Below are 22544 nucleotides of genomic sequence, written 5' to 3'. Positions count from 1 at the left end.
GATTGTTCCATTTTTATTTGATGTTTCCAAATATAAAAAAGTCAAGATTCTTACACCAATTATCTCAAATAAGACCATGCAGAGCAATTCAGTGTGTACAGCAGTCACTTCTCCCCTTCAGTTTTTGCAGCTCTTTATACAATAGTGTGATAGACAGGAAATTGGATCGCATGTGCTTGGATGGAAAAAATGTCATCTTTATAAAAACATGCAGGGCAGATTCTACTTTGTCTTCAAGTCAATTTACAGTAACTGCTTCTTTTTCATGAGGGACATGGAACCGAAAAATTAAGTGCCCAATTTTACTCAGCTACCCCACAAGTAAGCACAAATAAGAGCCTCAACACTTGGCAAACTTTGGAGGGTTGAGATGGTAGACATTATTCCACTACTTAACCTGGAAATGTTGGCTTTTCAAGTAAATTTCCTTGGGCCTTTCTTCTAATTTTGCTAGATCAGGTTCCACAAGAATAGTGAAGAAATTTTAAAAGTGAAAACTGTAAGGTACTGTAGTATACAAATTTTTGCTAGTTGCATAGGCTAAAGATGTTTTTGCTAAATGGCACTGAAGAAAATCCTGACAGCACTACTTAGACCAAATGTTTCTGACCAAAGGAAATCATACAACAATATTTATAGGCTGACTTTTAAGAGATGGTTGACATTAATACTGTACATTTTTTACATGTCAAATACATAGTCCAAGAGTTTATAAAATAAGTTCATGCATTATTACCTCTAAGAATATCATGTACAAGATAAACCCCCCAGTACTTGTGACAGCATTTCAGGTGGAAGCAGTCTTATATACAAAAACAATCCAGTTTGTCTGCTGTGTTAAGTATTTAATTTAAACAAATTTCAGAGATTACTGAGAAAAAAATCTTAGTCCATTGGTGATTGATACAAAGTGTCAATTTGTGGGATTTAAAATGTTTCCTTTTTAAAAACACCCAGAATACATAACCTCTGTACAAAGAAAAATATAAAAATTCTGGATGATCACATTTTATTATACTACATAATTTAGGATAAAATGTCACTGGTTAAGTTTTTCTGCCTTCTTCCATTTTACTCCTTCCATTGACAGCATTAATTTGTGAACTAATGTTTACATTTAGTTCAGCTGCATTTATGGCACAAGATCTCATTTTCAAAATGGCACCAATTTTCCTGAAATACAAGAACTCTATTTTTAGCAGCAATTATATTTTTAAAGGTTAGCAGTTTTACATAGCAATATTTTAACTATACCTTTTCTACTTCATACTCACCAGTTATAATATTTACAACAATCTACTGTCTACATAAAAAGTGATCTTTCTTCACTCTCCCAACTCCACATCTTAGTCACTGTTTTTTTTTCCCTCCCCCCTTATTTCTGATCTTCTTGGGGGAAGTACAGGAGTTTTAATTCAGGTACTTATGTGTTTTAGATGGGATGCCTGATTTAAGTATAAAGGGTAAGATGAATAATTCTTAATTCAGGTGTGTTCCAGTGCCCCAAAAGTTATGTGACAAGCAGTAATTACTGACAACCTAGAAATGATGATACATTTGAAGGTGCCTTAACAATCTTAAGCCCACAACAGCTGAACAGCAAGGTGACCGTTACACTTCACTGTGGTGCGGCTATCACTGACTGGCCCCAAAGGTAAGACTCCAATCCTGTTGTTTTGGTAAGCACGCAAATTTAACAGAAGATGGGTCCCTACTATAAAGTGTTTTAAGAGCAATTTACATTGAGGGAAATATGCTTCTGAGGTATTCTATGTAAAGTGAGATCATAGATAGAGGGAACTGGCAAGTGAGCATGCTAAATAAATTCCGTGAACACTGTCTTCATGATAAGACATACTTACTACATCATGAATTTTGCCAATATTTCCCTAAAAAATCTAACTCAGAGTAATATTTGTGTTAAATTACTATTGAATTTTAGGGAAAATAGCCATTTTAGGTTGACAGTGACATAATACCAGTTATGCAAATTCAGACAAGAGTTGGCAAATTCCTAAAATATCAAATTGAAGTCCTTTGTTCAAACAGTTAAGGACCATACAGAGACAGCCCAAATGTGCAATTTATATTTTAAAATTCTGACCCTACAAAGCAAGTTCTAGAATGGATGGATTTCTTTAATACTAAGAATATTTTCCATTAATTCCCACCACAGAAAGATTTGTTGAATATGTTAATGCTGCAAATGAGAAAACAATTTAGGGGGAATATACCCACAAGTAATTTGATCTGACAAAAGACTGATGCCAAATGGACAAAACAAAACAAAACAAAATCTAAAAAAATGCTGTGAAAAAAAATGATAAAAATAACATGAGGGGGCACAGTTAAGGCATCTAAAAAAAATTCCACATGGCTTTGGCTTATTAAAATATTTTACATTTTTTTTTTTTTTTTAAAGAAGATTTGAAAGCATCTGAAAAACATGCAAATTGTTTGAAATCCCTGCATGGCAAATTCAGACAGTTTGTGAGCATCATTCAGATGTTTGCCAAGGAAAGTGAAGAAGCCTCTCCCCAGGAGATCACACAATTGGTGGGGGAGGTCTTCCCAATTCTCTCTATCTTACACTAGATGGCAACCCAGAGGTCTGTGCGGCAGTCACAAACAAGGCATTATTATCTGGAAGGGAAGGGACTGTGGAATTTCCATTGGTTGGGGAACAACCCAGCTTAAGCTTTTCCAGATACTCTGCATGAACAGGTTTATGACACTGGAGAACTCTGATTGCATCTTCTACTTTGAACCACTCTCTCTTCCTCCCTAGAGAATAGTATGACAATGGTTACTACACAGTCAATTTTAAATAGCAAGCTGCACCCTAACAATGGCCTCTTACTCCCCCCAGAATAAATTTTTTTAGAAATAGCTTAAACAATAATGCGTTGGGAAAGAGTTTTAAGATAATTCAAAAAACCAGACAGCAAAAAGGAATGGGACCTTACCTATATTAACAGAATCTTCCCAGTCTTCCAATATTTCAGTGACTGTAAGAACATAAACATATGTTCTATGCTTTCGGTCTTGGTTCTGCTTGAATATAAAAGAAAAGGCATTTTAATCTACAGGAACAAGCCATGGATGTATTTTCAGGGGAAAAATAAACAGTTCCGGCATAGTGCTGACTAGCACAGTATATTTCCCAACAGAGTCAACTATTCTCAGTTGTACAGTCCAGCAGGAGTTGTTTATGAATGGAAAAAAAAATTAAAAAATTTAAATGATGAGAATTGGAGCTTCACCAGTGGTGAAACTAGCTCCTAATATTAAACTTTTCTTTTTTTGGTACTTAAGATTGAACCCATGGGTGCTCTACCACTGAGCTATATCGCCAGTCCTGTTTTTTTTTTTTTTTTTTTTTTTTTTTTGAGAGGCTTTCATTAAGTCACCCATGCTGACCTGGAAAACTTGTGACCCTCCTGCCTCATCCTCTTGAGTACCTGGAATTATAGTTGTGCATCACCACCTCACTTGGCCTAAAGTAAACTTTTTTTTTTTTTTTTTGGGGGGGTGCTGGGGATTGAACCCAAGGCTTTGTGCTTGCAAGGCAAGCACTCTACCAACTGAGCTATCTCCCCAGCCCTAAAGTAAACTTTTAACATTCTGATGTACATATATTCAACATTGTTTTCTTAAAGAAAACCTTATAATTTGAATGGAACCTATATTAAAACAACCATATTCTTTTTACACTAGGTCCTATTCCCTGGTGCTGATCCTGACAACCATTCAGTGCTATAGAAAACTGCTTCCATCGCATCTATGTAGAGCAAAAGATCCCAGTTCCTATAGAATACTCTGGAGTTTACCCAGATGCACAGAAAAGCACAGCCTACCAACCCAGACTGGGGTTTCTTGAACTTGGATATATCTGATTTCTCAGAATGGGGAAAAAATTGTTTTAAGAGACAGATTCAATTTGTTGGGGATAAAGCCTAAGTGTTGAAATTTTATAAGCTCCCAGATGAAATATACACATCCGGGTCTGAGAATACCTGGCTTAATGCCCTTCTCAAAAAGTATCTTTTAGTTTTATATGCTGAAACTCAATTTTATCCTTACTAAAACTGGCACCTAGTCTTGTCTCTAAAAATTGAATACAAGGTGGTTTTAAGATGAACAGACTCACCTTCAGTCCAATTAAATTAGATGTTTGCTGTAGTCTAAGACTACATTTTTTTCCTACCACAAATAACTGGAATAATCCAATTAGTGTACTGTGTCTTTGGGACGGAATAGGAACAGCAAATTAGAGGCATAACGTGTTGCTTATAACATTAGTTTTCATTATTACTATTATTTCTTCATCATCATCATCTGCTACTTTTCAGTGCTGGGGGATAAAACCTGGGGCCTCACACAAACTAGAAGAGTGTTCTAACACTAAACCACATCCCAGTCCTATTTTTCTTTATTTTTAAACATCATTTTTCTTATTTCTATGCCCAGCAAATAATACATTTATTTATTATACTACATTAATAAATTCATTGAAATCACTGGGGCTTAACGGCAAGACAATTCTAACTATCCATTTTATTTTCTAAGGGAAAAGATGTATTGATTGACATTTTCTGTTAAATAGTATTTTGAAAACAATACTGTTGTCTTCCAATATTTTCAGCTTTATAATGTGAGTTTTCTTCAAAGACCTTGTCAGCATATTGACAAATGTTACTTGAACCATGAAATCTGAATTACAGAAAACCTATGTTTTTCCATTTTAACCAGGAGATGGTGCTATGAAACTGGGTAAAACAAGTGCTGAATTCTGGAAAAGTCTGAATGCTTTTAGGCCTTTATTCTTCAACCTCTGTATACTTATAGGAATCATCAATTCTCTCAAGTGCTGAATTTCCTAAATGCATAAAAATAAAATTATATGGTTCTATCATAAAGACTGAGCTAACCCTTAAAAATTATCTTGAAAAAGCTAATGTCCCCATGTTTCTAGGTCTGTAAAAGCATTGATTCCACTGTACTGCCAACGGGAGTAATTACTACCATAACAATGCTGTATAAAATGGATGGAATATAAAAAACAGTGAAATGGCTTCTACTTACCTCCTTCCTTCCTGATCCTTATGACTACAGACAGTGTTAGAGAAATATCTGGTTCAGCTTGCTGCCAGATTATCTGGCTGATCTTCAGAAGAAATAAATGATATTATCAGCAAGGTGAGGATTACTTTTGTAACTCACCTCAAATATACCCAGGAGTCTTCCTAGTTTTCCTTTGACTCCAGCCTATTTAAAAAAAGATGAAATGCAAAATATTTGTTTTCATAATACTGTAATTTATATAAGTTATTTTGGCTCTTTCAATTTTTGAATCTAAACACCATAGACCTTCCCATACCAAATCACTATCTTCCTAATTCTGTGAAGTTTTTTGGCCACACCAAAATTCAGGACCTGTGGTTTGCTATAAAATAATGGGTTCATTTTTTCCACATGCAACTCCTTACTGATTGGATTATTATTTTATAAGAAGAGGCAAGAATTGATAAAAATTAGATTTTCTACCAATTTGGGTCAAACATGAATGAAAACAGACTTCTGTAAATAGACTCTTCCCCTTAAAGACCCGTCTTTCTCCTTTCTTCTTTTCCCATGGCCCGGAGGTATGTTCTTCCTATACACTACCCTTCTACTACAGGGTCCTCATTACACCCCCAGCATTGTGACCAACTGACTACAACCTCAGTTTGTTCCCCATTTCATGCTACACATGAATACACTGGACATGCTGTTTCCTCTGTTAAGGTGTCCTTCCTTCAGGAGGCTGGCCTGACCCGCTGCTGTCTGTGAAACCCTTCCTAAGGTACACCAAAGCCTGAGAGGTGGGCTTCTGCACTCGCTCCCCACTTCAACAGACAGCACCACTGCTCACTTCGTTGTTTTGCCTGTGAGTAAAAGTTAAGTTCTGTCATCAACTGAAAGAAGCAGGCCATGCGCACTTTTATGCATGAGGAAGTGTCACATTTTACTGAACTCGATACCAAAAATAGTGAAACAAAAGCAATTGCTTCTTACTCATCTGAGACAGAATTACAGCGTATGATTCATGCCTCCGTGCAGTCCTGTTCCATGTAATCCTAACCTTGCTGAACCAAGGCCATCATGTTACACATTGATCACTGATCGAATAATTAGTCTGATAATCAGGAATTACATATGAATATGATTCTGAGCAACTTCCACACTGATGTTAGCTCAATTTTATCAGGTAGAAAAAACAGCGGTTTAGCAAAATGCTAACGACAGTCACAGGCTTAGAAGTGTTCTATCAGACAACATGAAAAAGCACTACTGGGACCTGATAATCCTGCCTACTCCTCAGTGTTGCTGAGCAAAATGCCTTGTTTGTACCCCCTGCACAGAAGACCTGCTGTAAAACCCTGAAGTACGGTGTGTGTGGAAGGAGAACAAAGACCCACCCCTCTCACCTCCTCATACACTTCCCTCACAGCAGCACCGCCGGGCTCCTCCTCAGGCTCCATTCCTCCTCCTGGGACAATCCACTGGTCTGGGTACCGACTGCTGCTCACCAACAGCACCTGCAAGACCCACCGGGACCATGTATTTCCAGCCTGAGAAGCACTACGGATACAAACAACATTCTCAAACCTTTGCAAGGTTGTAGCGCATTCCTAAATTCTTTAATTTCATTAAAATTACTAAGAGTACACCTTATACTAGGTTTTGTGTTCCCAAAGGCTAAAAATCCAACAATATGACCACATTACTAAATCATTCTGAGATAATTTAAACTACTAGATTCAATTAGTAAAATTTTCCAGTTTTTGGATACTAACAAAAGATAAAAGCAGAGACTTCATTTACTAACCCTAGAGTTGAATGCCCTGGGGTTTGCAGTCCTATTAGTTAGTCTTTAGTTAGGGAATCTTTACTTTTCCATATAAGGATATGATCATAGGCATGTTACTTTGTTCCCTCACATAAAATGTAAAGCGTACTTGGAAGACCACAGATGCTGTGAAAAAGGAACAGGGAAATGCATGTAGAATCAATGCTTGGTACATAGAATTGTTACTTTTATGCTCATCATTAGATAGAAAAAGGTGCATTTCATATTCTAAACCCATATATAACAAGTCAAAGTTTGCTTCTTTTTGATAACAGACAGCTGTAACTTATGGTCTAAAACAGTTTTAGCAAACTATAGTCACCACCAGTTTGGTACAGTCTGTGAGCTAATAAGGGTTTTTCTATTTTTAAAATTTAGATTTCAGAATCCATACGTAAAATTTTATTAGAACCTAGTCACAATCATTTACTTGTACATAGCCATCTGGCTCATTTGTCCTCTAAAAGCAGAGATGAATTGTTATGACAGAGACTGTATAGCCTATAAAATCTAAAATACTTATCTGGCCTTTTACAGGAACACTCTACAGAACTCTGATCAAGAACATCATTAAACCCAAACTATATAAATCCTTCAAAACAACAAACCCGTACTATATTATCAAGACAGGTATCCTAGATGTTAACTATTTAATAGTACCTGGAACAGTATTACATACCAATCTTATAAATGAAAATCTGTGGGCTAGGTTAGTTGAAATTCGCTCAAGTTTTAAAAGAAAAGACTATGATAAAATTTTAGTCAAAGTCAAATGATGTTACAAAGGTAACATGTTTTAACCAAAACAAAAACGTTACAAAATCATAGCATTTTGCCTTCAAGTAAATTTAAAGTTTTCCTTGGAAAAACACACCAAGTTTTAAACAAAATTTAAACCCCAATGTGGGTACTGATTTTTTTTTTTTTTTTTTTTGACATGCACACCAGCAGTTCTTAAGACCCTAGCTCCATCCCTAGTTCACAGCCAGTACAGCTGCCCCCTTCTACTTGAGGTAGGTTAACAGGAACTTGACCTTTCCCAACTAGAAAGTTCAGACTGGCAGTAGTTCATTCCCCCTAAATCCCCATATTGCTAAACTGGAAGACAAGAGAGTGTCTATTCCCTTACTGGAAAAGAGTACACCTTTGTCTACGGACACACCTTGACCGCAGACAGTGATCAATTAATACAAGGGGGTCAGCAGTACTTCTCTCACTTTAGATCTGGGCAGGCTCTATTGCTTCCACCAGCATCATTCCTGAAGCAAGTAACTGGTGTAACAGTGGCAAATCCAGATAAAGCACTAAAAACTAGGCCTTAGCTGAAATACGGATGCCTATCATTGAAGGCAGCAAGCCCAAACCTAGCAATTTTGGTAAAATGAAATGTATGACAGCCTTAAATTTAAATAATAGTAAATAGGAGTTAAGTAGCAAAATCAGAAACTAATGAGCCATAGCTAATGAAATGTAGCAAGTCTCAGAAGACACAGGTTTGAATCCAAAAGTGTCTGTGACTGCGCAGAAGATTATAACCAAGGTGTTTCATTCCTTGATACACTTAAGGCATGGTTGCTAATAAGCAACCTTTCAGTGCACTGGTTTCCTTGTCTGTAAGGAGAAATAACTATACTTGTAGGACTAATGTTAATGAGAATTACATATCATAAAGCCAGGCATGGTGGTGCACACCTGTAATCCCAGTGGCTCCAGAGGTTGAGGCAGGAGGATTGCAAGTTCAAAACCAGTCTCAGCAACTTACTAAGGCCCTATCTCTAGATAAAATATTAAAAAAGGGCTGGGAATATGGCTCAATGGGAAAGCACCCCTAGGTTTAATCCCCAGTACTCAAAAAAAAAAAAAAAAAAAAAAAAAAAAAAAAAAAAAAGAAAGAAAGAAAGAATATCTTTTGTGCAGTGCCAGGGCCTTGTGCTTGCAAGGCAAGCACTCTACCATTTAGATCCTGGCCTGGGCAGTCACTGTTGGCCACTACTAGTTCTTTGTTCTCCCCACTTATTGCCTTGAATCAGCTTACCAAGAATTAGGTTCATCCCCCAATAGTTCTAGTTCTACTTGTTTTAAGTTACTGAGAAATAACAGTGGTATCAGGGCAGAAAGAGATATCAAAAAGACTGTACAGATTCATTAAAGGAGGGCTATTAAAACTACTGTGGACTCCGGAAGCAGTGGTATATGCCCCTTAATCCTACTAATTAGGGAGTCTGAGGCAGGAAGATTGTAAATTTGAGGCCAGTCTCAGCAACTTAGCAAGGCCTTAAGCAACTTAAGAGAACCTGTCTCAAAATAAAGAAAAGGACTGGAGATGTAGCTCAGTGGTAAAGTGCCCTTGGGTTCAATCCCCAGTATAGAAAAGAATGGGAGAAAGGAAGTAAAATCCATTAAGATCCTACAAAAGTCGCTATGTTCAAATTCTTAAAACTGCAAATCAAATTTCAAAACCTTTGTATTTTATTCAAAAGAGAGGTCTGGGCTGGGGACATCTCTCAGTGTTAGAGCTTCAAGTTTACTCCTAAGCACTGCAAAAGGGGGGGGGGGAGTGCGTATTGAGGATCTAGGGCAATCCAAGGTCTTGGTCCTATATTAAGTTTTGCAAATTAAATGCTAAACTAAAAATATTTAAGGTATATCTTATGCTACTGGGAAAGTAAATGGCAACTACTGGTTCTGACTGCAGGGTTAGAGGCTTCTTTTTCTAGTCACAGGTGTGAGTTAGATATAAACTGATTCTACTTGCTGGATGAAATTCTTACTATGTGATCCACGCTTAATCTAAGCAACTTTTTTTTTTTGGCACTGGGGATTGAACCCAGGGGCATTTAACCACTGAGTCACATCCCCAGCCCTTTTTTTTTTTTTTTTTTTTTTTTTTTTTTAAATTTTATTGGATAGAGTGTCTCGTTAAGTTGCTGAGGCTGACCTTGAACTCACAATCCTCCTGCCTCAGTCTCCCAAGTGGCTGGGATTACAGGCATATGTCACCAGGCCTGACTAAGCAACTTCTTTGATTACCTTCATAATGGAACAGGATGCCACCAAAAAATATACATCCTCATTTAGTAAAGGAGTCTAAAAACCACTGATATTTGAGTACTAAAAGAATAAAATTCAAAGTGTCACATATCTAGGTCAATGACTATATGTTCTCTATTATCCAAGACTGTCTTTAATAGCTAAATTATATAAGATTATTAATGTTGGAAAACCCCACTAGTATAGACTGTACCTGCTTTTCTAAACTAACATTTTAGTCTCAGATTTTGAAACCAAACCTGTGTCATCTATAGGACATCTACATATGATTAGGTTTTCATCCAAAAGTCAGCAACTCCATGAACCCCTGAGTGGGTCAACATCTCCCTTTCATAAATTATTTAGAAAACGTAAACGTATCTACATAAAACATATCTACATAAATTCTGGACAAGTGACTTAGCCTAATCAAAGAATGAGTCCCTTGATATTCTAAAAAAGATTAAGTTTGATCAAACTTCAAGTTTATCTTTCCAAAAAGACATCCCCAAAAAACGCTGATCAATTTAAATGAATATGCTTACCATCTCTGGTATAGGAAAGATCAACATCTAAACCACTAACTTAAGAAAGACTTGTTAAGATCCATCTCTGATGGTGATAGAGTGGAAACCCATCAAGTCATTCTCTACTCTTCTTGACTGACAAACCCTAAAATGGAACTAAACATGGACTGACATGCCCTTGATCTGCCAACTATTCCCAGCTGCTACTTCTGACCTAGTCAGGCCATTTTGAGCATGAACTGTCACAGTTGCCAGCAGCATCTTATGGCTCTTTTAAGATGAAATAAAACTAAAATTCAGTTTCTCGGTCCACTAGTAATATTCCAAGGCCCGTGAATTGGACAAGATCTATGGCACCTTAAAGGCACATTCATTTCAGACCAAGGAAAACATGTTACTTATCTACTTATAATTTCCATCAAAAATATTTCCTTTATAAAGTTCTTTCCAAAAGAAAATCAAAATCGTGAAAATGGCCTAGTTCTTCCTAGGAAATGTATACATGGCATCAACCTAAATCCATTTACTTTTTATCTTTATAATCTTTCATCTTTAGATGGATAGAATAAACTACCTCCTGTCAAATATAGTAAGTATACATATATTCTTGAGTTTAAGGAAAAACACTCTGGAGAAAGTAGTTTTTTATTTTTTCTCCTACTACTAAATATTGAACCCAGGGCCTCACACATGCTAGGCAAGCACTCTATCAGAATATTTTATATTTTATCTTGTTTTGAAACAGAGTCTCCCACAGATGGTCCATAGGCAAGAGGTTAGGTCTGCCAGGTTGGAAAAATAGATCTGGTCAGGCATGGTGGCATCCATTTGTAATCCCAGAGGCTGGGAAAGCTGAGGTAGGAGGATTGCAAGTTCAAAGCCAGTTTAGCAACTTAGTGAGACCCTTTCTCAAAATAAAAAATAAAAAGGGCTAGGGATGTGGTTCAGTGGTTAAGTGCCCCTGGGTTCAATCCCTAGTACCAAAAAAAAAAAAAAAAAAAAAAAAAAAAAGTTTAAAAAATAGATCTGAATATCATGAGCAGGGACAAGGACAATTAACACAATTAACAGTTTCCCCCACCAACTTGCCCCCCAAACTGAGTGGTCAGATTTTCGAGGCCAGCTAGACAGCAAAGCAATCCTGTAATTAACTGGGGTCTGTCATGGTCCACAGACCATCCCCAGCACTAGGTGAATACAGATGATGGAAAACTGATGGCACTTTGGGAAAATGTTTATATTTTAATTAGGCAGACAACAGAGGATAAAATCACTATTTTTAGGCAGGAGGTTGAGATTAAGATGAATGCACTCAGTATTTTCTAAGCACTTCCTACTTGTTCCCAAGTACCCCACAGCTGCTCTGTTTCAGAGGGCTTTAAGAATGACAATATGAAAGCCAAGTTTGTTTATAGTTCATCTTAAGAGTTTTCAGTATCCTAACTGCAAAACCATTTCTTTCTAGAAAAAGTGTTCACCAAGTTAAAAAATCTAGGATTGCCAGAACACCTGTAATTCTATGAACTCAGGTAACTGAGGCATGAGGATCCAAGTTCCAGCTCAGTCAGGGTAACTGAGTGAGACCCTGTCTCAAAATGAAAAACAAAAAGGGCTGGAGATGGATGGAACTCAGTGGTAGAGCACCTGAGTCCAATCCCAAGTACCAAAAACAAAAGAAAAACAAACAAACCTAGCATTGTAAAAGAGCAATTGGAGGTGGGGATTTTGAGCCACAGTGTATACAACTTTTGAGAAATCAAAAAGAATTAAGGCTTTTCTGTTAAAAAGTCATTTGGAATTTACTGAAGATGAAAACCATCAATTGAGACTTATCTGGACTACTTTACCAAGTCTTGGCACAATTTATTTTTTAATTTTTCTTTTGAAGTACTGAGGATTGAGCCCAGGACCTTATGTATGCTAAGAAAGCACTCTACTTAGCTACACGCCCCTGCCCCTTTTTTGGTTTGTTTTGGTGAAGTCAATTACCTAATTACAACACACTGTTTTTTTCTTACAATTACATAAATTCAAAAAAACAAAACCAAAAACAAAACGAGCAGATGCTCTTAAGTCCCTCCCATAAATACTGGAAGCATTCAAACCCTACAGAACCATCACAAAGTATTATCATTTGCTATCCCCTCAAAGCATACTAACAAGCAAATAAACATTTCTATAACATCCTCAATCTACTGTCTATATAGTTAGCATGTTAATTAATGTTCTAAAAATGGTACAACTGACCTAAACGAAGCTCATATAAAAAGTTCATTAAGACAATACACTGACAGCTGTCAGAGCTATACATGGTCACTCAAGTTTTAAATTTCTTTACCCTATCAATTGTCAGGGGGTATGTCACATTATTTATAAGATGACAGATGAAAGTAGACATCCAACCTTCCATATAAACCAGGGCTGAGACAAAATAGATTTATAAGGCTACTCATCCCACCAAGATGCAGAACCAGACTTGAACCATTCAAAGCCCAAAGCCAAAGCTGTCAGAGTAGTGAACACTGAAGACATTTCTTCTCACCTGATTCAACCTGACTACCTTTACATAAGTATTCCTTCTCCTACATTACACTCCTGCTATCTTACTCTGTTTTCCATGCCTTGGCCAATTATCAGAAAAACATCATTTGAGATGTACATGGTGGCACACACCTGTAATTCCAGCTACTCAGAAGGCTAAAGCCTCAAGCAATTTAGCAAGACCCTGTCCCCAAAACAAGAAGGACTGGGGAGGTAGCCCAGTGGTAGAGTGCTCCTCTTACCCCCAACCCCGTTTCAATCCCCAGCACGGCAAAAAAAAAAAAAAAAAAAAAACCCAAAGAACAACAAAACTGAGTCAACCTTCTTCTATCCTAGTTAACCATTTCAAAGGAACTTAACCAAAATTAGGTGAGTAGCAGAGGAGGAACATCCACCATGCACAGCCATTTGAAAAGATTGTAGGTTATAACGATGGCTATAATACACGTAAGACCCTATACTAGTGGCCTTTCCTTGAACAAGGTAGCTGATTTAGTGGCTTACACAGCCTTTCTTTAGGTCTGGGAGAGCTGTAGGTACAAAGCTGACATTCCTGTGTTTAAAAAGTTTGCTGGGTATGGTGGCACAAACCTATAATCCCAGCAGCTCAGGAGGCTGAGGCAGGAGGCTGAGTTCAAAGCCAGACTCAACAACTTAGCAAGGCCCTAAGCATCTAAATAAAATATAAAAAAGGGCTGGGGATATGGCTCAGTGGTTAAGCACCCCTGTGTTCAATCCCAGGTCCAAAAAAAAAAAAAAAAAAAAAAAGGTACCAGTCATGTGTGGTGGCTCATGCCTGTCATCCCAGCTACTTGGAATGCTGAGGCAGGAGGATCAAGTTCAAGGCCAGCTTCAGTGAGACCCTGTCTTAAAATAAAAAGGGCTGGGGAGGAGCTGAGTGGTAGAGGACTTGCCAACATGTGTGAGGCTCTGGATTCAATCTCCAGGACCACCAAAGGAATGCAGGGAGGCTATCTTTGTATAGTATAGTATTTATTTTAATGAAGGTAGTAGTCATCTGAAGCAAATATCTTTGATGACTTAAATCTATGGGGGAACATGAGCCTCAGAGTGTACATTTGGAAAGGGTGGATAACTACTGATTTCAAGTGTAAAGATGGAGACTTTAATTGCATCAGTGGAGACTTAATTGTACTAATATTTCTAATTAATACTGTTACTATTTATTAGAGCTCTGGTTCTAGGTTTAGTTTTGAGACTACCTTGTCTTGGTTTTGTGATTTTGTAGAACTCAGTTTCCATGAATATATTAGAGCAGACCATCTATAAAAGATGCAGCCACTGGCTCTGGGAGCTTAAAAGTTAATTACAGCACCAAGTGCAATGGCATAGTGGTCAGTTTTTAGGGCTGATAATGTCTCTCTTGCAACTGTGCCTAGATTCCACCCAGGATCAAGTCATTTCTATTTCCTATTTTGCTGGCATTTTGCTAGTGTATTCATGCTTAACTACATCTGAACTCTAAATGGCCTTTGTTCAAAACTGAGTTCCTTTCCTGCCTAACAAGTCCTTAGTCTTACCTGTAAGGCAATCTACATTTTAACTATTCCTTGTTCTATGGTATCCTAAGCTGTAGCATACTAGACCACAGTCCCAAGTCTTACTCTATTTGGGATGCCTGGTCCTTTTCTGGCACTCTGAAATCCAAGTCCAAATGACTCACATTGTATCTGAATCCCAGAGCACCTGAAAGCACTTTTATGTTACTGTACTTCCCTATCAGTCATTTGTCTAACCTGCCACTATAGGATACAGAAGAGTTGAGATTTCATCTTTGCAACTACTGTTCAAACTGTATATATGAATATGCTTGAAGTTAACTCATTTCTGGTTACCTATTTGTAAAGGTGTTGGCACCTTTCACTGAACAAGCACCAGCACCCCAGGCTACTCTACAGGAAAATTATTTGTGGGCTTGTCTCAAAGCTCAACTGCCATAAGTGAAGGTGGTTTCCCACAGAAATAATTATCTGGGGAAGCTAATCAAATAAACCAAAGACTTTGAAGTAAAATATCTGGGTTCTAATGTTTTTTGTTGTTGTTTCATTTTTTGGTACTGGGGATTTAACCCAGGGGCAATTTACTACCGACCTACATCCCAACCTTTTTTGAGAGAGTCCTGCTAAGTTGTAGAGGCTGGTCATGAATTTGGAATCCTCCTGCTTCATCCTCCCAAATTGCTGGGATTATACCAGTTGGCTCTAAAGGCATTTGTGACCTTGAGACAAGTTACTTATTTTCTTCCTGTGTAAATTCTAATACTGATTTACTTCACAGGGCAGAAAAAAAGATACAAATGGGAAAAAAAAAAAAAAAAAAAAAACGTGAAGCAACCCCAAAAAGAAAACAGACTCTGCTGTCAGAACAACTTTCTAGAACTACCTTTCTAAAGAACTTACTGAGAACTCCTTCAGTACAGGGACAGCCAGAAGGGAGCTCCTTACAGCTTTTTGGGGTCAAATAGCAATTACTCTTTTATTTCAATTCATGCTCATCCTCAAAATATGTATTTAAATGTTCCCACCAGATCTAGCTAGGTGTTCTTAACCCAGCACAAGGAAACATTAACTAGAGAGGTGGGTTAAAGTTGGTTTGCATCCTAACCCTGGAAGGCTAGCAATGTAATTTCAACACAGTGGAAGCAAATTCAGTGTTCCTGGACATTTTACTGTTTTACTAAGAGTTTATTCTGTAATTACCATGTAACAGAGCCTCAGCTGTACACACCAAAGAAATGATTTTGAAGAGTTAAAACAGATGTTAAAGTTGGCTGTACTTTTTACATAGAGAATTTCATAGTCTTCCATCAGAGTATATCCTCTAATAAGCTGATTCACTGGTTTCTCAACCTACAGGCTATGATTTACAAAGTTTTACACAATGGATTTTCTAATATATTTGCCAAATCTTGTCCCTTACTTCATTCTATCTAACACAGCTAGTCTCTTTACCCAACTAGAGGCTATGAATTTAGTGTTTCATAATAGAAACAATATTTTCCCTTTTGGCAGTGATGGGAATCAAACCCAGGGCCTCCACATGCTAGGCAAGAGCCTCTACCACTGAGATACACCCCTGGATGGAGGAGAAGATTTCTAAGCATAAAAACAGCCCATTTATCTGCTAAGGTAATTCCTGAAGCTCTTGTCAAGACTACTTTACCACATACAATATGGATCATTTTGATTTCCTCCCATCCCCCATATTTTCCCCTAGGGACTTAATTTTTTTTTTTTTACAAAGTCTGAATTCCCAAGTTCACATTATGCACGACTTCAAAGGTAATACTTTCAGAAAGGCTTTGAAGCTCAATCTCAGAAAATCTCACTCATTCAACAAATGTGTGCATTTAATTGCCATTGGCCAGTCCCTCCACTAGGAGCCCAGCATCCAAAGTAGGGATTGGATGCTGAATTCTGACTCCCACCACTTTCTAACTGTGTCATTTGGGCAAAGCACTTATGCTCTCTGTTCTGTCTCCTCACCTATACAACAGGAAAAACCAGTACTACCTCCAAGTGTTAAAAGGATTAAATATAACAAAACTTTCCTCTAGCTGCACCTAGCACATTGTAAACTCTCAACCAAGAATATGATCACAAAATAAGTTGGACAAGATCCTTGATCTAATATAACCACTGTTAGCTATCACATTCTTCTACATTCAAAGTATGCTTTGCTCCAATATGATCCTTCCCTCAAAAACCTAATCTTTGTAGTACACAGCTGATGCTTGTTGGCTTTGTTCACTCTGCAAATATTAAAAAATCCTACCCCATGCAGTTTCTAATTCTAAAGTAGATTCATCTGAAAGACACTAGTTTTCTCTAGAAATACCTTCAGAATTTAGGTTTAACACCTAAAGGACTCCAAATGAGCACTGATCAACCAACCCTAAGGTTGATTAGCCTTAAAGGCCTTAATGTTTTTACAAAAAAAGGGGGGAGGGGTGGCAAAGGAGTTTAAAGAGCACAATTTTCAGGCACGAGATTTGTGTTAACATAAGAACTTGCCACGGAGTGTATACTATATGTCATACTTACCAGAACTATAAGGACTAGCAATAAGGAAGCCATTAAATTCCCATTTCCAGCTTTAGTCTGATATTTTATTGGTCACACTCATGGAAGCATAGTCAGTATGTTAACTTTTCCCCTATTAAGCCATTTTAGGAACGACAATGGTAAAAAATCTTCATCAGCTACCAAGTGGCTTTTTGCCCTAAGCACATTCAAAACAGTGAGCCATTTTAAAATTAAATAAACGTAATTGAAATAAGTAAAAACCGCTCTCCAGGGACCCCACCCCTCCAGCCTGTCAACCCAATGCTGAGGAGTTATGCATTGCTTGCTCTTAGAGAAGACCGCTCCTCTCCAGATGTCAAGCCAAACAGCAAAGTAAGGAAGCCTTGATAAATATGCTAAGACTAGTGGTCCCTGTCTGAAAATGGCCACTTTCCCCATTTCTAGTTCATTTTAGTCCTTTGGGCCTTATCCTACATCTTTCAGTACCCACCTTTCTGCAGTCAGAAACTTTTAAGAGCCCATTTTGTAAAAATGAAGCATAATCACACCAACCGTATCTGAGCTAATGGGTCCACTTGATAGGGAAACTGCTAAAACCAGACCGAGGGCTATTTCGTTTTAGAGCCCGGGGAGGACTTGCTACTTGTTCCACAAACGAACCCAGATTTGATCCGAAACCGCAAGCTGCAGTAACGAGGAAGGGCCCGGCTGCAACACGCCATTTCTGCCCTCCGTTAGCACCGGAGGTCTATCCGGCTTTAAGCTCAAGTCGCACGTTAAGATGGTGACCCGCGAGACCTTCCCGGGGGCCAGGAGGCTCACGGCCTCCGGTCCGCACGCGGGCCCCGATGGAGAGCGCCGGGCTGGGCGAGCCCCTTTGTCTCCTCGACCAGCCCGGAGAAAGGGAGGAAGGAGGTCGGGAGGGAAGCCGCGAGGGGCTCCGAGCCCTCCCGGAGCGGCGCAGACCGAGGGTCGGCGGGACCCGGCGGAGGACCACCCGCCCGCCGCCCCGAGGCCCCGCGAAGCGCAGCGTGCGCGCCGGCCGCCTCACCTCGTCCTCCTGCTCGCTCCGGAAGCACAGGCACGCCGCCCGCTTCTTGAAGCCCTCGCGGTCATAGGTCCGCGTCTGGTTGGGCTTGAACTTCATCATAGAGGCGGGCTCTTGCTGCCGAGGCTGCTCCGGCCGCCGCCGAGGGGGCCCGGCCGCCGCCACCCCGCCGGGGAGTAGGGGCGAGGGCGAGTCGGTGGCTAGGCGCGCCGGTAGAGAGGCGGCGGCGCGGGGAGGGGCAGCGAGGCCGGTTAGTCCCCGGGCCGACGGCCGCTCCGACGCGGCGCAGGACGCGAGCGCGTGTCACTGGAGCCCGGGTGCCGGGATGGAAGCGCCGCCTCTGCCCGGGCGTCCGCCTCTCTCCATGGAGCCCGCCGCCTCTCGCCTGCGCTCCTCCTGTCGCCGCCGTCAGGGAAAGAGCGAGGCTTGAGGCTGGATGCTCGCGCCACGCGGAGACAGTTGCGAGGACTCGCGCTGACAGAGCAGGAGCGCCGCGGCGGCTGCGCGCCGCCCCCTCCGCCACTATTTAAGCGGCCCTGCGCGCCACCGCCCCCCGCGCGCGCCTCCGCCCCCCGCGCGCGCCAACCTGCGCGCGCCACCGCGCCTGCGTGTCCGGACCGTTGCGGCGGGGCGGGGCCTCGTCCTCCCGCGGGGCGGGGCTGCGCGCTCTCGGACTCGGGTTCGGCGGGGTCTCGGGGCTGCGGCTAGAGCGAGCGTGGAGTGACCGTGCCTCCGTGGAATGACAGTGAATGGAAGGAAGTCGAGACTCTTCCCTCCCTGTTTACAAGGGTCCTCCCGCGACTTTCCCCTGGGGACCCTAAGTGCTGTCTCCTCAAGAGCCCCTGCAAAGTTGCACCCTGGTCAGGAAATTCCAGAGGCACCGCAGCGACTGTAGAGGCTCCGCGGTGACCGTGAAGTGAAGGCCCAGAAAGGCTGGGACGTTCATTAAGGGTTTTGTTTTGTTTTCCCCTTTATTTCCCCGAAACAGAAGAAGGGAAAATTTCCTGTTTTCCTTTTTTTCCTCTCCTCTTTTTTTGATTTCTTTTTTTCTTCTCTGTCTCTTTGCTTGGGGATGTTTCGCATTCTCTTTGAGAGTCAGCGCAAGCTTAATCGTGGCTTTGAAAACTCGATAGCCTTCCCCGTCTTTGTCTCACCTTCCAGAATGTATCCATGAGTTCTAGTAATGGCTATCATCTACTGTTTTTCGTGCGTGTCTCGTGCTAAGTAACAGGCACAGCTGGGTGCTGAGGACACAAACGCCAAATAAATGGAATTTGTTGCTATCTGGCAACTTGCAGTCTCTTGGGGACTTGGGGCAAACAATCTCAAAAATTTCAGTGTCAGAAAGAGCTGAGATAGAAGCCAGGAGGCCTGGTATTAAAGAACCCCTTAATCTACCCCATCCCCTTCTTCCACAGAGGCCCTCCGTACTTAGGTCTCTGCACCTCCATTTGTTTTTCATTCCTGAAGCCTCCTGTTGTGCCAGGCATTGGCATCTAACAAAATCAGTCAGCATCTGCCCCTCCAGGTACTTAGGGACCTTAGAGCAGACAGTCAAGTCACAAGGGTTCCTATAAAACACAAATGTAATGATGTAGGAGGTGGTAGAGGAAGGGAGATTTAACCAAATCCGAAAAAAAGAACAAGCTTCCCGAGGTAGCCCGGCAGGAGCTGAGGGCTGGAGGGGGAGGAGGAGGAGGAGGAGGAGGAGGAGACAAAGAGGTGATGAACTTTCAGGGTGAAGGGAACTGGGATTTATGCAAAAGTTAGTGGGAGAGGGAGTGAGGAGGAGAGCTTTAAGAAATGAAAGGGGAAAAAACAAAGGAAAGAAAGCCAGGTACAGTGGTGCACACCTGTCATTTCAGTGGTTTGGGAGGCTGAGGCAGGAGGATTGCCAGTTCAAGGCCAGCTTCAGCAATTTAGCAAGACCATGTCTTAAAAAATAAAAAGGACTGGGAAATGGCATGGTGGCACACACCTGTAATCCCAGCAACTCAGGAGGATGAGGGAGGAGGATTGAAAGTTCAAGGCCAGGCGGGTTGTGGCTCTGGTAGAGCACTGGCCTAGCATGCATGAGGCCCTGGCTTCCATCCTCAGCACCACATAAAAATAAAATAAAGGTATTGTGTCCACCTACAACTAAAAATATTAAGAAAAAAGTTTGAGGCTAACCTCTGCAATTTAGTGAGGACCTAAACAACTCAGTGAGACCCAGTCTGAAATAAAAAGTAAAAAGGGCTGGGGATGTGGCTCAGTGGTAAAGTGTCTCAGGATTCAATCCCCAGGACCAAAAAAAAAAAAAAAAGAAAGAAAGAAAGAAAGTAAAAAACCAGTGTGACTGAAGAGAGGGAGGGAAGCTGGTTCCACCTCAAACAAGGTCCTACCCCTGAGAGCCTGGGAACCCTGGAGAGCTGGGTCAGTATTGTCTTCCCGTTTTAAACTCTTAACTTCCTTTCTTTTTAAGACTGCTGCTTCTAACTCATCTTGTCCCCAGAGCCTAGCAGATACAAGTTTATAGAATGAGTTAATGTTGAATAAGTGGTTTGAGGAATGGGGCTTCACCACAATTAGAAATCAAGTCTGTGCAGAGACATTTTCTAAGCCTTAGCTTTCTTATTGAAGTCATTTGAAGTTCAACTATTTCCGGAATTTACAGTAGAAACAGAACACATCTAACAGGGGGATTCCAGGACAGCTAATATGCAAATATTATTCTTAGATAATTGGTTCACATTGATAAAAGTGATTAACCTCACTTTTTTTTTTTTTTTTTTTTTTTTTTTTTTTTTGGTCCTGGGGATTGAACCTTGGGGTTCTTTACCACTGAGCCACTTTTTTTTTTTTTTTTTTTTTTTTTTCTGATAGGCTCTCTCTTTGTCCAGGCTGACCTTGAACTTGCTATCTTCCTTCCTCAGTCTCCCAAATTGCTGGGATTACAGCCAGGGAGGCTGAGGCAGGAGGACAGTAAACTCAAGGTCAGCCTGGGCAACTCAGCAAAACCCTGTCTCAAAATAAAAAGTAAAAGCCAAGGCAGATTGGTGCATACCTATAATTCCAGAGACTTGGAAGGTTGAGGCAGGAGGATCACAAGTTCAAGGCCAACCTCAACAATTTTGTGAGGGAGATCCTGTCTCAAAATCAAAAATGAAAGGGACCGGGAATGTGACTGAGTTGTTAAGCACCCCTGAGTTCAATCCCTGGCACCAAATATACATACATAAATAAAAATTTAAAAAATAAAATGTAAAGGGCAGGGGATAGAGCTCAGTAGAATGCCCTTGAGTTCCATTCCCAGTACAGCAAAACAGAGAAACAAAGAAGCAAAATTAACTGAGAAGAAAAGGAGATGTCTGGAACCAAATTGCTAAAGGGAGGAAAAGCAGCAGCACAGAACCAGTTAAGTGTAGCCCTGGGGCTGCTTTCTTCTGCTTCCAGGCTACTGTGGGCCTGGTTGAAAAACCTTGGTTTCAGCTCTTACCCATACCAAAGACTGTATATGTTTGCTTTATCTCTGAGCCTCAGTTTTTCTCACCTCACAGATTCGTATAATATGATTATAGCATCGTGCACAAGGCTTAACCGACATACCACTGTGAGTCTAAAAGTGATTTGGAACTGCAACACATTTAGACAAACGTGTTATTAACAAGGAAAGTTTCATTAGCGCTCTCTCCTCCCTTTCCTTTTTCTTAAAAGACTAGAAGAGTAATGGACCATGTTTGGAGAAGGCTCCAAATTTTGACAATATGGAGGGAGGGTTTTTTTGTTTTGTCTTAGTTTATATTTTGTTTTGTTTACGGTGCTGATCTAGAACCCCAGCTCCAACCCACCCGTTTAATTTTTTCTCTTTCTTTCTTTCTTTCTTTTTTTTCTACAGGGTCTTACTAAATTACCCAGGCTGGCTTTGAACTTGTCATCCTCTTGCTTCAGCCTCCTGAGTAGCTGGGATTACAGGTGTGAGCCACCACACCTGATAAGGGAGGGGGTTTAATTGAAAAGAAATGGTGCACTGAGTTTGTTTTTGGTACTGGAGATTGAACTGAGGGACTCTTTACCACTTTTTTCACTTCTTTTCTTTTCTTTCTTTTTTTTTTTTTATTTGAAAAATTGTCTTGCTAAATTGCTTAGGGCCTCTCTAAATTGCGGAGGCTGGACTCGAACTTACGATCCTCTTGCTTTAGGCTCCTGAGTTGCTGGAATTACAGGCATGCTTTATTTCACTGGGCTGCAGTGTTATTTAGACTGAAGAATGCTTTGATAATATAATTAACCATGTCCTTCCACACATACATGATATTTATTTATTTGTATCTTACACTTATTTGAGCTAGACCTAACAGAAAAGGAAGCTCATGTGACTTTTTAAAATGAGAAAATAGAGAAATAGTAGGTATTCATTTTCCTGTGTCAGCTCCTCAGTATTGGGATGCATGCTCTAACCCAAAGCTCCCTGCTAAGTA

At 40.3% G+C, this 22544-nt stretch overlaps 1 protein-coding gene across 2 annotated transcripts; it reads right to left on the bottom strand.

The window, feature by feature from the left end:
• Nudt4 (nudix hydrolase 4) lies at positions 1-18608 on the bottom strand. 2 transcript variants are annotated; one of them, XM_047549270.1, is made up of 5 exons: positions 18088-18608; positions 6471-6581; positions 5224-5268; positions 2967-3054; positions 1-2784 (listed from the first exon to the last, which is right to left on the bottom strand). In XM_047549270.1, exons 1-5 carry the CDS (start codon positions 18184-18186, stop codon positions 2582-2584), a joined length of 546 nt encoding a protein of 181 aa, XP_047405226.1. In that variant the 5' UTR covers positions 18187-18608; the 3' UTR covers positions 1-2581. The 2 variants fall into 2 exon arrangements, with proteins under 2 accessions (XP_047405226.1, XP_047405228.1); XM_047549272.1 differs by having other exon boundaries at positions 2967-3051; positions 18088-18607.
• Between the last annotated feature and the right edge of the window lie 3936 nt (positions 18609-22544).

The sequence above is a fragment of the Sciurus carolinensis genome, chromosome 4 (assembly GCF_902686445.1).
Source record: "Sciurus carolinensis chromosome 4, mSciCar1.2, whole genome shotgun sequence".
NCBI lineage: Eukaryota > Metazoa > Chordata > Mammalia > Rodentia > Sciuridae > Sciurus > Sciurus carolinensis.
The sequence above is the reverse complement of the archived record's forward strand: the minus strand, read 5'-3'. Positions and strand labels throughout refer to the sequence as shown.

Bases quoted from the DNA above. Each gene is read 5' to 3' on its own strand.
- Nudt4 (XM_047549270.1), bottom strand. From the start codon at position 18,186: ATGATGAAGTTCAAGCCCAACCAGACGCGGACCTATGACCGCGAGGGC. The intron at 6,582-18,087 runs GTGAGGCGGCCG...TGGGTCTTGCAG, and splicing joins GGAGCGAGCAGGAGGACGAG to GTGCTGTTGGTGAGCAGCAG. The intron at 5,269-6,470 runs GTGAGAGGGGTG...TTTTTTAAATAG, and splicing joins TGAGGGAAGTGTATGAGGAG to GCTGGAGTCAAAGGAAAACT.